General features: G+C 41.4%; 1 protein-coding gene across 5 annotated transcripts in view; it reads right to left on the reverse strand.

Annotated features, from left to right (window-relative positions):
* Nucleotides 1-16,798, reverse strand: part of LOC126266942 (uro-adherence factor A) — a 136,468-nt gene that overhangs the window by 81,529 nt on the left and 38,141 nt on the right. For 4 of the 5 annotated variants that reach the window (XM_049971637.1, XM_049971638.1, XM_049971639.1 and 1 more), the window contains exon 3: nt 4,491-5,770. In XM_049971637.1, the coding sequence (XP_049827594.1) occupies nt 4,491-5,770 (1,280 nt within the window). Of the gene's footprint in view, nt 1-2,782; nt 3,032-4,490; nt 5,771-16,798 lie in introns of those variants that run through there. The other variant, XM_049971641.1, reaches the window with a different exon arrangement.

Below are 16,798 nucleotides of genomic sequence, written 5' to 3' on the forward strand. Positions count from 1 at the left end.
CTTGTACAGAGAAGGGCAGCGTAAATGGTCACAGGTTGGTTTGATCCATTGGAGAGTGCCACAGAGATATTGAAGAAACTGAACTGTCATACTCTTGAAAAAAGATGTAAACTATCCTGAGAAAGTCTACTACCAAAGTTTCAAGAACAGGCTTTAAATAATGCCTCTGGGAATATACTACAATCCCATACATATCACTCACATACGGATCATGAGGACAAGATTAGAATAATTACATGCACAGGGGCATACAGTCATTATTCCCGCACTTCATATGTGAATGGGATGGGGAAAAAATCCTAGTAATTGGGATAATGGGATGTACCTAACACCATGCACCTCACAGTAGTTTGCACAGTACAGATGTAGATGTAGGTGAAAGCGATTAAGGTATGGCCTGGATTCTAAGATCCAGACAAGACAGCAATTGATCATCCACTACAAGGTCTTCCCAATGCAGCTAGTGAGGGCAACACTGCTTAACTACTTGGGCACATGCAGTCTTTCCCAGGTTTTGAAAGAGGAATTAAAATTGTCCCTTTGCCAAGAGTCAGGAAAATGACCTGGCGCACAAATGACATTACAATGGCATAGAGAATATCTTTGCTTCTCTCTGTGAGGTGCCATAGCATACTACAATGGATACTGTCATAACCAAGGCCATGTCATGAGCCACAAACAGTGCAGAATCCAGCTTCCACATGGAAATGGATCAGCTATATTCTTCATCAGTGGTGAACCAGAAATCTTCAATTGCCCCTCTCAGCAGCAACTCTATGGTGCCAGAAAGCTGTATCCTGACTGGTGGTGGTGGTGGTGGTGGTGGTAACTGGGGGGAATATGTGCCACCACAGTCATAGCAATATGTCACAGAGTGATTTGGAGACTTCCATTCCCCGTTACGGCAGCCACTGGGCACCACTCTCCTCTCCCACAGAAATCCTCCTGTTGACATCCCATACAGCTGTTATTTTAGTAGAATGGTTTATGGTGATCAGGAACTGTTGCCACAATATCTTCTTGTTCTCCCTAATAAGGCAGCAATGTTTCACCCTGAAGGTTGTGAGGTTCTTCCCAATTGGACGGCACTTGAAATGACACAGAGCCACCTGCCTGGACCTGATTGGAGTGCACCAAGCATTGCTCCACCAATGAACGGCTTGCCTTTTCAGCTGGTCTGTAGACTGTGGAAAGGATGCTTCAGTGGTGTGGTGGACCATTTGGATAATATGATCCAGTTATTCCTGGACACTGTCATGGTGTTCAAACACAGCAAGTTGGCTGTAAAGTGTCCAGTCTGCCCTATGAAGCATCCGCTGTGACAGATGTCCTTTGGGCATCACTTTGTCTGGCCAGTGAATAAGATTGAGAAGTCGTCAATTGAGTGTAGGTCATCAAAAACTTCCCATTGAGTTGTATGTGCAAGGGCTGTGGAGTTTACTAGGAGATAAATGGCATTGAATGAATCTGAAACAGTGCAGAAGTGCATTTTCAACACCATGTTTGATGAAGATGCACGTGAGGATGAGAGAAGGCTCTCAATCACTCTGCCCCTGGGGGCATGTTGTTGCAGAGCCACAAAGCATATTATCTGCATTCAAATCACAACACAGGGGCGGGGGAGCTGAGTAAGGTCGTCATGGAGAGTCTCTTAATCGAGCACCGCATATGGGGACAGATACTGTAAACATATCATCAACTGATGACCTACATGTACTGGTACGGTGACAGCTTTCAGGCTGGTTGTGAGGGAGAGAATGGAGGATTGATAGACCTCATTGATGAAAATAGTCACTCCTCCTTCAGCTCTCTCTCTACTGTGGTCGTCTTTTTTGTTAAGAATGTAACCACATAGCCCAGAGAATTTAAAATGTGTGTCTTAAAGACAGAGAGACATTGGTCTACCTGAGTTAATAGAAGTAAGTACTCTCCATATGTCCTGAAACCATTCAAGTTCCACTGCAGTATAGAAGACATTTTAATGTCGAGGTCGTCTTCTATTTTTCCCCTTGTATTTCTGCCATGGTGGGGACACCACAGTGGTAGATGGGGGTGGGGAGTGTCACTTGAGGGACTCACTGGTTCCCTCAGTCCCAAATGTCAATGTCCATACTGACGATAGTATGGTCATGTCAGTCTATCAAACAGGAATGTGGTTGCATGGTCCAATGGATTTAGAGCAGATTACTTTGGCCAGTTAGTCTTCATTCCCAGTTTGGATTTTGAGGATGGTGGTGGGGCCTGTGTAACAGAAACACTCTGCTGGATCTCTTCTGATGTCTGCCATGAGGCTTTGCTATCTAGGTTGACATTACATTTGGCAACTTCCAGTGTTTTAGCAATAGGAAGGCTGAGCTGCAGGGCAGCAGTGCAGGCTGACAGCTGCATTTACAGGTGCAGGTAGATGTGCACTACTGCACTGTCACAGTCTGAGTGCTAGCACTAACCTTCTCACAATCTGCTATGGCACCATGGTAAAAGACATCACAAAACTTGGTGGCCGAGTGGCCTTAAATTCCTTCTTTGTGTCAAAGTATGAGATATGTTGGGTGCCTTTTATTTCCTGAATCTTCCTTTTCTTCAGTGAAGACAAGTCAGTCCCTGTTCCAAACCACATGGACATGGGAGAAATTAAAGCACATGGCTGAGGCAGTGCATTGAAAACCCAGCTCATGGGCCATGGCACAACATTTTTCACATGTAGCAAAACCATTACAACACAAAGTGGTGTGACTGAAGTGCTGACACTTGAAGCAGTGCACAGAATTTGGGATATAGGTTTATCCTTAATAGGGAGAAAGCCAACTGCAATATACTCAAGCGATTTCAGCAGATTGTATGTCAGGATAAAAGATGCTGACTTCTGAAGCTCACCATCAACCCTTTTCAAAACATTCTGGACCTTAGTCACCCTTGCACTTTCCCATTCCTGTTACAGTTGGTTTGCATCCATATACACAATGTCCCAGCATTTTACAACTACTCTGACACAATTTAACCCAACATACATTTTCCCTTCACTTTTTGTTTCCTGTTGGCAGAAGAATATACACTTAAATTACTGTAAATAATCACTTTGATACACTGCTGAATAAAGACAATATTATATTTTAGATAGTGTGGCTGTGGAGGAAGAGTAGTATCAATGGTAAAAAAATTGCTAACTGGAACATGCTGATCAAAAATAAACTTTTTAACAACATGATTGAATCTAATTACAAGTGAAACTGAACTTCACATTCGCAGCTGATTACACTGTAACACACACACACACACACACACACACACACACACACACACACAGACAAACCGATTGCATTTATTATTAATTGTATAAGGGACATTTTACATCTTTTTCACTTCAGCAATCATATGGGTCTATTCACCTGACTACCTGAGCAACTGCCATAGATGTCAGGTGAGGAGCTTGTCATTCCTGTCAAATGTGCAGCTGCACACATTATTTGACCTTTAGCATGGACTGTGGTGCACCCCCATTCCATGCACTTGTAACACACCACAGAGTATGAGATGTGTAGTCCTACTTTGACGTCAGTTACTACTGTTGTCACACAATCCGGTAACACTGAAAAGCCATATGTCAATGAAAATGCAGATATTTTTTCCAGAGAACTTTTGTGCATTATGTTCTATCTTGCACTTCATCAATCCCTTTGTTTCCCCATTCCTCCTGAAGATATAAGTATTTATATGCATGAAGTTATTACATGTTACCATGCCTTTAATTTAATTGTCGATATGATGAACTTCACAGCAATGGATACTACACCAAGATATTTGCATTTCAGGAGTTTGGTAACTCTTTCTACAAGTAATAACTCAATGTGCAGTCTCTTAATACTCTCCATGATCTGGATGTAACTGGGCCACATTATCACAAGTGGTTCTGCATGTATGCAAGACTTCAGTGGGCACCAGTATGAATGCCTATTTGAAGCATGTAGCATGTATTCACTGCTGCCCATACATAGGGACAATCTCTGGAATAGAATCAGTTCAGTGAGATATAGTGCAGTTTCTCAACTGAGAATCACAAGAATGCAGGCCGCTGACACACCAAATTTGGTTGAAAGCAGGATTAAGTGGTGTTCAGTAGCTCATGAGGGGTGTAGTGTTTTAATTAATTAATGTCAGGATGTAACTAGCTTAGCAGAAGTTCACAAATTAATTTAGGCAACTCTGAAGAAGAGTTTAATGCTGGGTAACAGAATGCTACAGTTACAAAAGTTGTTGAAACCACAGAAAACCTAAATCAGGATAATCAGATTAGGATTAGAATCCTATTCCTCTCAACTATAAGTCTGCCTGACTTGGTAAATCACAAAAATCTTTTCAGTGTTATAATATATTTTTGAGAAGAAATGCAGTTTACCTTATAAATCCAGTTTCACTTATAAGTGATGTCAAATCAAAAATGTCAGCTGTACACGTCATATACTGTATGAAGACAAAAGTAATTATATACTTACGGCCTGAATTTTCTGCTGTGAATTTCAGTCTTCTGTATTGTTTTTTCATGGTGTGAGGGACTATCACAATCTCCACCTTTGGGAAACTTTATGCATTTGATCTGATGTAGGTTGTTAGATGTATTTGAATCCATAAAACTGACATTTTCCACACTACCTGTACAATGCTCATTTGGTGAGCTAAGTATAATTTCACATTTTATGGCATTTGATGAAATGTGGGTAGGTTTAATGTCATCACCAGCAGTGGCTGCAGAATGCTGGCCTTGCTTCAAATTTACAATGCAACTACTTTCCTTCACTAAACTAATGAACTCTTGCTTTTCTTTCTTCAGAATATCTGTTGCAGAGTACAATAAAGATGGCATAAGATCAGGAACTCTTCCTCTTTCATTTGCGTATGGCTGATTGTTGTTTATGTGTAGACTGCTTGGCGTGTAGGTCTGACTGTCATCTTCAGCATTCGAAAACTGATTCGTACTTGCTGCTGCAGTCCTGCTATCAGAGGATGGTGCCTCACACTTATATCTGCCTTCTTTTGACATATCTGTTTCTCCCGACATTGCTTCAATAATTCCATTGTCTGGCACATCAGTAACTGGTTCTATCTTTTCTAATTTTATGCCCTCTTCTGATAACAGATTCATGAACCCTGGCACAGTTTCAACAACTTCACTGTCTGACATATTAGTAACACATTCCAGCTTTTCTAATTTTTTGCACCCTGTTTGTAAATTCCTTGTTCCTGGAACTGTTACAACGGCTTCATTGTCTGGCATCTTACTATGATGTTCTAACTGTTCTAACTTTAGACCCCCTGCTGTTGGTAAACACATGGATCCTGGCACTGTTTTACCAATTCCATTGTCTGGCACATTAGCAGCAGGTTCCACATGTCCCAGCTTTATGCTCCCTGTTCCTAATAATTTTTTTGATTCATTGTCTGACACATTGGTAATACGTTCCACTTGTTTTAACTTTTCGCCCTCTGTTGTTAGTAAATTTATCGTTTTTTCTGTGCCAAAAAACAGTTTCTCTGCTTGAAGTAAATCTGATTCCTGTAACTTCTTCAGCTGATTTTTCAGCTCACGTTCATGAAGAATAACAAGTTTCAGTCTTGTTGGCCTCTTCTTTTTTGGTTTTTCTCTCTTTTTCCCCCGACTACGTTGAGGATTTGACGAATCCAATTCATTGCCACCAAGCAATGAATTATCATTCTTCCTCTCCAAAGCAGTCACTTTTTTCCTTGGTTCTACCACAGCATCTTTCGATTTTACCATCTGAAATAATAACATTACAAAATATTGCATTATCATATTATTGTTGAATTTCATAATACTAAAAGTACAGCTTGTAATTCAGAAGCAATATGCCTGAAGGATCAGAATTTATGCCTGTGAAGAATTATATAACAAATTTTGTTTTCAAACAAGGTTTGTTAAAGTTATCAGGGCAGTACCTAGGAATGAACTAAATCAAGAAAGATATTACATTGTTCATTGACAGACAAATACAACAAAAGCAGAAAACCTGCTAGCTTTCAGAGTAATCCCTCCTCGAGCTAGAGTTCGCATAGGTCCTCATGTGCCTGCACACACATACACACATCATGTGCACGTGAGAGAGAGAGAGAGAGAGAGAGAGAGAGAGAGAGGAGGGGGGGTGGGGGTGGAATGGGCATGCAAGTGGTAGGAAGAGAGGATGGACACGGATATCTAGCGGCTTGAATGGAAGTAGCTGGTTTGCTGGCTAGGAACGAGTGAGAGAGAGAGAGACGGTATGTGCATGGACTAGGCATGTGATGCATGGGTGTCAGTGCCAGGGGGAAGCAATGCAAGATGGAGGTGATGTGGAAAGGTGAATTGGGAGAGGGCGATGGACAGATAAAGGAGAAGTTGTTGCATGGAGGGTGTTGAGACAGTCAGCTAATGGAGACTGAGGCCAGGATGTTCCAAGAATGAAGGAGAAGTTGCAAGGGTAACTGTCATCTGTGTAGTTCAAAAATGCTGGTGGTGGAGGGAAGGACCTAAATGGCCCAGTTCATGAAACAGCCATTTAAATCCAGCATGTTGTGCTCATCAGCACATTGTGTTCATGTTGTGCCACTGGGTGGTCTGTTATTGATATTATTATTATTATTATTATTATTATTATTATTATTATTATTATGTGTTTAAAGGGATTAAACTATAGAGTCATCAGACCATTCTTATCTTGAGAGAAATATGTAAGAAGGTAAAAAGTGAAAAAAATGAGGACTTGGCTATAAAAGTAAGGCAAAGAGTTTAAAAGGGCATAACAGTAGCTGTAACCTGATAGGTAAAAGAAAATAGAGATAACCAAGGCAGCATCTTGCACAAGAGGATCTAAAGGGAAGAAAGTAACCTGCAATCACATGAGGTGAGAGGGTTACCCATCACAGGAGGTGGCTCCCTACAGCCAGCCCTAACACTGGAAGTGGAGGAGTATTACAGCTTAGCGCAAAATCTGCTCTCCCTCAGGATATGTAACATTTGGTAATGGCCATCTTGTCATCTGCAAGCATCTGAGATGGTGAAGTACGCAAGCTGAGAGCAAGCCACATATTAGCCAGCGGGGTGCACTCAACAAGAACATACGCTATTGTCAGAAGACTACTGCAGCTGCAGCGAGGAGAATCTGCCCCATGCAGAAGGAACTAGTGGGTGAGTCTCCTGTGGTCAATGCATAGTCAGAACAACACTATGGCATCTTCCAGAGAGGCCTGGAAAGATGTACGTCACACCTTAGTGGACCCTTTAATCGCTCTCAACTTGTTTTGGGTCACAGTACCCTGCCATTCCAATTCTCAAAGCCTCAAAATATTGCATCGAAGTTGTAATCTTAAGTCAGTGCCTTGCATCCTTACATTAAGTTGGTCTCCTGTAGGTGTATCTTTAGCTAGACAGTCAGTGAGTTCATTTCCTGGAATGCCTATGTGGCTCAGTGTCCAGATGAAAATCACTGTCTTTCCAGAGCTGTAGTGGTAAACCAGTAGGTCCTGGGTATTGGTGACCAAAATATTTTTGGGACAACACAGGGTTATGCGTTTTAAGCAACTGATGGAATCACTAGAGATCAGAAGATTTGTCGCTGCCTGGGATTTGATGTACCACATTGCCTGAGATATGGCAAACAATTCTGTAGTGTACGCACTGCAGGCACTTGGCAGAAAGTGCTTCTTGTGCCTCACTGCATGTGCAAAGGTGTAACCGACCCTATAGCTGACTTTCGATCCATCTGTGTAGATGCATAGCAAATTAGAATAATCATGGAGGATCGAAAGAAACAGGTGTCAGAGAAGGGCAGGGTCAGGATCCTTCTGGGAGTTTCAAAAGAGGTCTATCCATAGCACAGGACCGGGCACAGACCATGGGACGGTGGATGGGGGTAGGGGTAGGGGTGTCAAGAGGGAGCTCTAGGAACACATAGTAATGGAGGCTGTTGGAGGTCCTTCAGTAGAATATCAAGCCAGATCCCAAATGGTCTACACAGTTTTGGACAACATGCAAACAGTCTGAACTGCTGCTTTTGAAACGGAGTTGAGTGACATGGGTGGGCAGGCATCTGACCCAAAGCTGTTGTCGTCCTTACCCGCAGTGGTGGGACACCATCATCCGTCAGGTGGGTGTCAACAGAGCTCATATCGAAGGCCCCTGTTGCCAACCACACACCAGTATAGTGAACAGGGTCCAGTGCTACTGAACCATAGGCAACACATCCGTAGATAAATTTCTTGGTACGGGTGCACAGTCCAGAGTCAACAAAAATGAATAACTTGTGATTTTGCATGAGAAAATTGATAGCCGTGATACAGGGTCCAGAAGTTGATGCTCAGCGGCCACATACAGTGAAGGGGAAACTGTGGGGCCCACTGCATTTACAATACCGTTGATGACAATACTGAACCGCGTTATTTTCAGAACCGAACCCTGAAGGACTCCAGTTTCCCGTACATATCGGTTGTTGAGAGTCAAACCTTCCCAGTTCGAAAATGTCAGAGAGATAGGAAATTCTGGATAAAAATGGATAAACTGCCCTAGAAGCCCCACTCATACAGCATAGATAGGATGTAAAGTCGCCAGATTATATCGTATGCCTTCTGTAGATCAAAGAACACAGCTATCAGTTGTTGGCAATGCACAAAAGCATTGCATACTACAGTTTCCGAATGAACCAAGTGATGTGAGGTGGACCAAAAAGCCTGAAAGCCACGTTGGAGTCATGATATATGCCCTCCAACTCCAAGGCATCAACATAACAGCAGTTGGCCATTCATTTGAATAGTATACACAGCCCTTTCATCAGAGAGATTGACTGGTAGTTAGTTAAAATATATGGGCCCCTTCTCAGTTTCAGTACAGGAATAATAATACCTTCCTGCAATTGCGAAGAAAATACTCCCTCCCATCAGATGCACTTAAAAAGACTGAGGACATATTTCGTTCTGTTGGCATGAAGATTTTTGAGCATTTGGTTGTGGATTTTGTTGGTTTCAGGGATGATATTTCGTTACTCTTCCGAAGTGTTGCAAGGCTCCCATTCACTAAAAGGGACATTATATGACAGACGGCTGTGTGCATGAAAAGATAGTGGGCCGGGCTCAATAAGGTGTTTCTGGGTCAGGAAATGAGCATGATAATTACTGCAAGTGGACACTTCAGTGAAGTGTGCCATAAAACATTTGGCAATTACCACAGGATCAATGCAGGTGTTATCACTGACAAGGATGCCAGGAACTGGGGAGGGTGATGGATGGCCATAAATGCGGTTAAGTTTAGTCCGTACTTGAGACAATAGGGTACGGGATCACACAGTTGAGACATATTGCTCCCAACATTCCTGCTTCCTCTTCTTTATTAAAAACTGAGCTTCCCCCACAGTCTCTTGAATGCCATTAAATTATCCATCGGGGGATGGTGCTTGTGCCGTTGATGAGCCCTGCAGCATTCCTATCAGCTATGACTATATGTTCAGAATTCCATGGCACCAGAGATCATCAGGATGAGCTTAAGGAGTAGCATATCATCACTGCTGCAGCATGAATAATATTACCAATAGTATCCTGTACCAATGTAGATGACCATTTCTGAAAGGAGGTGTTCCAGTACTCGGCCTCTATGAGACACAGTGTCACTGCCCCACAGTCGATTATGAACACTGAAGTCCCCCAATAAGAGGAAGGGGGCAGGGAGCTGTGCCATTAACTTGAACAGCTCGTGATCATGGAGAGGTCTGTCTGGGGGTAGATAAACATTACATATTGTCATCTAAACTGATAGGTAGACTCTAGTGGTCAGGCCTCCAATGCAGTGGTAAGGGGCACCTACTCACTGAAAATACCAGACCACACCAGATGCTTTCTTGACATTAATGCAACTGGTGCAGTAAGGCTCGTAGTTTTTCCGAGCAGGGAGGTTTGTTACCAGAAACTGTATTTCCTGAAGCGCTATGCCAATTATGAAGTAAGTAGTCACTGAATGAAAGAGTTTGACCAAATGGCAACAGCAACCATTACAGTGCCACTGATGGTCTGTTGGAGTCAGGTCTGGGAAAGTGGCGAATGGAAACGATGGGTGTGATTACTTCACTACCAGGTTATGGTCCACCTGAATGCGTTGTTCGTGTGCATAGGCTCGACTGCTATACGGCTGGGGAATGAAACATCTGAAGCCTCAGAAAGCAGTCTATCTTTCTACTTATCCTTCTCAAACATCAATTTCTGTGAAGATTTCCCCATTTTATCTTCCACGAGCAAAGAGGACTGTACTTTTCTTGCTGGCTGCTGGCCCTTGTTCTAAGGCCAGAGGATGACTAGGCATCACTGGCCGCACCAATGGTGTGGGAACTACCAGTACTATAGGTGCAGGGGATGAGGGAGCTCACATTCCCTCTCTCAACTGTAGGGCAGGCCCTGGAATACGACCAGGGCGAGAAGGTGTCGTGTGAGTCCTTGTCATCACATAGGGTGTGGACTGTGACATGACAGTTGCAAAATTGTGGACCATCTTAGTTGGATGAAGTCTTTCAAACTTTTTCCTTGCAGCTTGGTAAGACAGGCAGTCGAGTGTTTTATACTCTTGAATTCTTCTCCCTCTTGAACACTTAGCATTGCAGTGAACAAGGAGAGTGTGGTTCCAAACAGTTGACATACTGACGGGATTGGTCACAAAGACTGCCCTCATGGGATGCCTGTTGGCACGCCTTACAGATAGCGTCATTAGGATGGTGGGAGGACATGATTCTGAACCTCTGGCACTTAAAGCATATGATCAGGGGAGGAAAATAAGGCCTGATATAATGCCTATAAACCATGACCTTAATTCTTTGAGGTAAAATAATGCCACTGAAGGCTAGGATAAAAGCTGCAGTGTCCATTCTATTATCCTTGAGTCCCTTCTATTTGCAGCAAACAAAATTGACTCCATGCCACACTAGCTCTTCATCAGTTTGTAGTGTTAGGCCCCGATAGAAGATAACAACTGGAATTCTACTGAGCCTGTTATGAGGAGAAATAGTGACTGGTATTTCTCCTAACTTGACACCAGCCTGAAGTGGCCATGACTGGTTAGCATGCAATGTTTTGATCAGCAAAGATCCATTTCTTATCTTCTCTAGTGGCTCAACCTCCCCAAACCGATCTTCAATATTTTCAATGAAACGCATTCATCTAGTTGTAGTAGAAGAGCTGCCATTAGTGCAGGAACAAACAAAGAAATCGACAAGCTGCCCACTTCCATTTCTCCTTGCCTGGCTCTCATCTTCAGGAACGCTCAATGACAGAAATGCCGTTGCACTGTAAACTTCTGCATTAAAATCATTGTTCTTGACTGAAGGATGGCCATGCTGGCATGGCCTCCATGAAGTTTGCTCCTGTTTCATTGCGAATCATCCACAGCCCGATGACACTCATTCCTATCAGAGACTCCCCATGGGCACCACCCCGCCAAGGCAAAAGCCACCTGGCACAGTAGCTGTACCCCAAAGTGAACAGGCACCTTGGCTGACACAGGGAGGTTACAGCTCAGGAATGAAGCAGTGTGATCCCTACACTGCTAGGGGACTACCACCGAGAATGTAAATGACAACCCCACCATGATGGACAGGCTACCGTGCTGGATTTTGGGTACAGAGGTAGATCCACTTGATAGGTAAGTTCAAAAGATAACAGCACACAGTGGAGAGTTAATATACCACGCTTTGGTAAAATTTGGAAAGTGGAGGTCAAATCCAAAACCACGACCAGAATTTAAAAAGCCAAAAATGGTGACGGAAAAGGGGTTAAAAAGTGAAAAACCTTCGAAGGTCCGAAGAACAGTCACAAGATCAAGATAAAAATCTTGTCCCAATAAAAAAGGACTCCTATCAGTCACCTCTTACAACAGACAAGGAAGGGCTGCAAGTCTATTCAAGCCTCTGACACCACAGGGAGAATGGTCTATTATGTTCTTGGCCACCTGCAGTGGCCATTCATTCTGGTAGACAGCCATACTGACATAAAAAGCTGTGCAGTGATCTTTGCCAAAAGACAGTACATAAATACAATTGAAGAAAGGATAACAGAAACCAGAGTCTTAAATATCCAATAAAAGAGGAGGTTCAAGAAAATAGGAATTTCAAAGAATTGGGTGGAAAAGTCACTCACAATCCCTTATAAATTAAACACTGCCAAAGGACACAGTGAAATCAGTAAAAAACACAGATGAAAGACATAAAAGTTCAAAATTTGAAAATGATTGAGAGATCAGTTAATAAGTCATAAATAATTCTAAGGGAAAAAGAAAATGGTGGTGCATCACAAAGGAATTATCTGAATGGGGTGGAACTTGGTAGATGTGATGTACATGTACAGACAAATAAATGATTACTATTTTAAAAAAAATGGATGATTTATTCAAGAGAGAGAGCTTCACAAATTGAGGAAGTCAATAATATGTTGGTCAATCTCTGGCCTTTACGCAAGCAGTTATTCAGCTTGGCATTGATAGAGTTGTTGGATGTCCTCCTGAAGGATATCCAGTCAAATTCTGTACAACTGGTGGGTTAGATCACAAGAATCCTAAGATGGTTGGAGGACCCTGCCCTTAATGCTCCAAAAGTTCTTAAGTGGTGGGATATATGGTGAACTTGCTGGCCAATGCAGGGTTTGGCAAGCACAAAGACGAGCAGTACAAATTCTCACTGTGTGTAGCAGGCATTATTTTGCTGAAATGTAAACCCAGGACGGTTTGCCATAAAAGACAACACAGGGTGTTGAGTATTGTCGACATGCCACTGCATTTTAAGGATGCCGCAGATGACAACCGAAGGGGTTCTGCTATGAAAAGAAATGGCACCCCAGAAAATCACTCCTGGTTGTTGGGCTGTACAGTGGGCCACAGTCAGTTTGGTATGCCTTTGGGCTCCAGGCCATCTACAGATGTGTCTTTCACCTGGAATCTCATTGATTGCCACGGACAGTAAAGGGATACCAACCTGACTGTCAGCCATCATAAAGCCTGACAAATGTGAGTGATGGTCTGGGTGTCATTTCTTTTCATAGCAGGACCCTTTTGGTTGTCATCCTCAAAATACACCACAGTGGTATGTCAATGATATTCAATGCCCCGTTTTGTTGCTCTTCATGGCAAGGCATTCTGGGCTCACATTTCAGTGAATAATGTCTGCCCATACATGGTGAGAGTTTCTACTGTTTGCCTACATGCTTGCCAAACCCTACCTTGATCCACAACATCACTAGGTCTCTCCCAAATAAAGAATGATTGGAGAATTATGGGAGAGACAAAGGAAAAATAGACAAATAATTATGATTTGTGGAGAGAGAATGTCACAAACACTTTTGGAACTGGAACAGTGAAGATTTCCAAAGATAAGGAACATAATTTACTTTTGTTGATCGACAACAAATTTATTTAGCATCCAGGAAACTCATATAGAATGCAGTCTGTGGTCCGTGAATATTTGTTACCGTTAATGCTAGGATGGTGAGAAGAAACATATGTCATATTATATGGACAGGACACAATAGAAAGCGCAGAATATGAAATTAGCAGCAGCACTGGGTTAGTTAAATCAGGACATGAGCATTACAAAGACAAACAACAAACTGCAACATAAAACACCAGAGCTGCAGCACTGTATAACAGAACAGGATACTTCTCAAATATTAAAGATCTGAAACTTCCTGGCAGATTAAAACTGTGTGCCAGACTGAGACTCGAACTCGGGACCTTGCCTTTCGCGGGCAAGTGCTCTACCATCTGAGCTACCCAAGCTCCACTCACGCCCCGTTCTCACAGCTTTACTTCTGCCAGTATCTCATCTCCTACCTTCCAAACTTTACAGAAGCTCATCTGCAAACCTTGCAGAACTAGCACTCCTGAAAGAAAGGATATTGCGGAGACATGGCTTAGCCACAGCCTGGGGGATGTTTCCAGAAGGAGATTTTCAGTCTGCAGCAGAGTGTGTGCTGATATGAAACTTCCTGGTTGATTCATGTCAGTGCACACTCTGCTGCAGAGTGAAAATCTCATTCTGAAAACATCCCCTAGGCTGTGGCTAAGCCATGTCTCCACAATATCCCTTCTTTCAGGAGTTCTAGTTCTGTAAGATCCGCAGGTGAGCTTCTGTAAAGTTTGGAAGGTAGGAGTTGAGACACTGGCAGAAGTAAAGCTGTGAGGATGGGGCGTGAGTCGAGCTTGGGTAGCTCAGATGGTAGAGCACTTGCCCACAAAAGGCAAAGGTCCCGAATTTGAATCTCGGTCCAGCAAACAGTTTTAATCTGTCAGGAAGTTTCATGTCAGCGCACACTCTGCTGCAGAGTGAAAATCTCATTCTATTAAAGTTCTGTTTTCAAGAACAAGCCTAACAAAACACATTGCAGATTCTTCTTGCCTTCTTCCCACTTTTATACCGGTTTCTCAAGAATCAAAATGTTAACATCAAAATAAGTAGTGTACTTATAAAGGTATAAAATCAAATTATTAAATCTGTGTGAGATTAGTGAATAGAACTGGACTGAGGGCAAACAACATTGTTATCAAGTGCCCTCTGCTGATGTAGAACATCATTAGTTACGTCACATAGTTCTTGGTAGGAAGCATTCTGAATGTGTACTATGAAAGTACGTCTTCTGGCTGCATACCTTAGCATTTTAAAAAGTTTTTCTACACAGCACAGAATTTCATAACTTTTTAATTCAAAATCAATTCCTGGCAGCAGGATTTAATTCGTGGAGCTGTATTTAAGAAGCTGGCAGGATGATTGGTTATCTAGTGTTTCTTCCACAGGATCAATAGACAACAAACATACAAAAATGAGATGACATAGCATGAACATAACAGCCACACGACAAGACAATAACAGCCACACGACAAGGCAATGCATGTGTGTAACTTAATGGCCACTGAAATGGCAAACTCAAAAACTCCAAGAATGTTGTCCTCAGAGCAAAGCAATCTTATGTTCCACTACTGATACATTTAACTCACTTCATTAACAATAAACATTATAGTGAAACATTATTTTGAAAATAATGTTATTAGTATGATGATTTAACCAAGAACGATATTTCCAAGATGCTTAATTAATTGAATATTTATCTGAGAAATGTCAGAAACTTTAAAACAAATATGACTTCCAATGAACTAGTTTGACTTAATTTAAGAAGTAAAAGCAAAGGTATTTGGCACTTGTATCACAGAGAGTTAAAATGTGTTGATATACACAAAAGTAGATGAAGCATTAAAAAAACTTAAGAGATGAGCTGTTATATGAAAACTATATTCTGTATATTCTGATTTCAATATTCTTCAGGAATATTACTTAAAGCTAGTGAAGGGCAATAAAAGGTCGTCTGGGAGCTGTTGGAAGACAGAACCTGAAAGTCAGTGAAAACGAGAGAGAGAACATAGTGCATAAAAAGCACATAGTTAATGAGTATGTGAGAATATCTGAAGCTGCAAGTGAGACTGTTTGGCCAAAACTCAGTATAAAGGATGGCCTGCCCCCTCCATCCTCAAATGTAACCAAACACTTTTGAGAAAACCTCAGCTCTCACAAGTATGCATAGAACAGATTGTTCAGAAGCCTCTTCATAATGGAAATGTATTAGATCTAATGGCAACAAACAAATCTGAAATTTGGCCAAACTCTGCACACATATGAAGAGTGAATGTGGTGAATGCTCTAAACACCAAATCTCACATTTGTCAGTAGGGGAGAAAATCAATGAATTTTTTCTACATAACTTATTTTATTCCAAAAATTGAGAAACTATTCTGATATCACAAAATTATGCAGCCCACATCAGCACTGCAAAAAATTAGACAAATTAGAAAATAAATAATTTATTAAGAAGATTCTAAATGCCATACCAGCAAACTGATTAGTTCTAAGTGCCAAAAAGAAAGTTTTTATTCCAAGTGCCATTAATACACAAGTACTACTTTTTTCACAAGTTGCAACATCATCGCGAAAAAACACAGTGACCAGTATATGTAATAAGTTTCCTTTAATTTACATCTATGGTCACAATCTTTTTGTGTAACAGATTACCAGTTTTGGTCTGTAATGACCATCATCAGATCTGTTAGACAAAAAGATTGTGACCATAGACGTAAACTAAAGGAAACTTATTACTACTTTTTTCTTATAATACAATCACAGAAAAAAAGCAAAAATATTTTAAACAGTAAAAATGTACAAATAAATTATGGGAATGCAGCCAGAGGATATAGTCAATAGCTGCAAATATTTATACAGATGCACACTCTGTCACTTCAAGACAAAAGTTCAGCAAGTAAGAGCTGTGCCAGGAATTTAAAACCTCACTTTGTAGAGCAATTCCAAAGATATATATATATATATATATATATATATATATATATATATATATATATATATATATATATATAACACACACACACTGTATACTTTATCATCATCACACAGCCAAAGATGACTGGCATCAGAAATTATCTATGCTGAAAATTAATAACCAATGGCTCTGTGTTGTTTATTGACAAGGGAGAGAGCAGAATTCCACACAGAATTTAAACAAATATCTTCTTCTTTATACATATGGTTACTAAAACAATAAAAACTCCAGCAGGAATATCAACACGGTAGAAAAATGACAGATTACCGTGAAGAAGACATATTAAGTTGCAGACAGGCACAATTAAAAGATACTTTCATAAAGAATCCAACATGAGATGCTGGAGTTGGCAGTTGTGTGCATGAGGTGTGCTTGTTTGTGTGTATGAATGGTGTTTTTCTCTCTTTTACTG

Source organism: Schistocerca gregaria, chromosome 4 (assembly GCF_023897955.1).
Source record: "Schistocerca gregaria isolate iqSchGreg1 chromosome 4, iqSchGreg1.2, whole genome shotgun sequence".
Classification (NCBI taxonomy): Eukaryota; Metazoa; Arthropoda; class Insecta; order Orthoptera; family Acrididae; genus Schistocerca; species Schistocerca gregaria.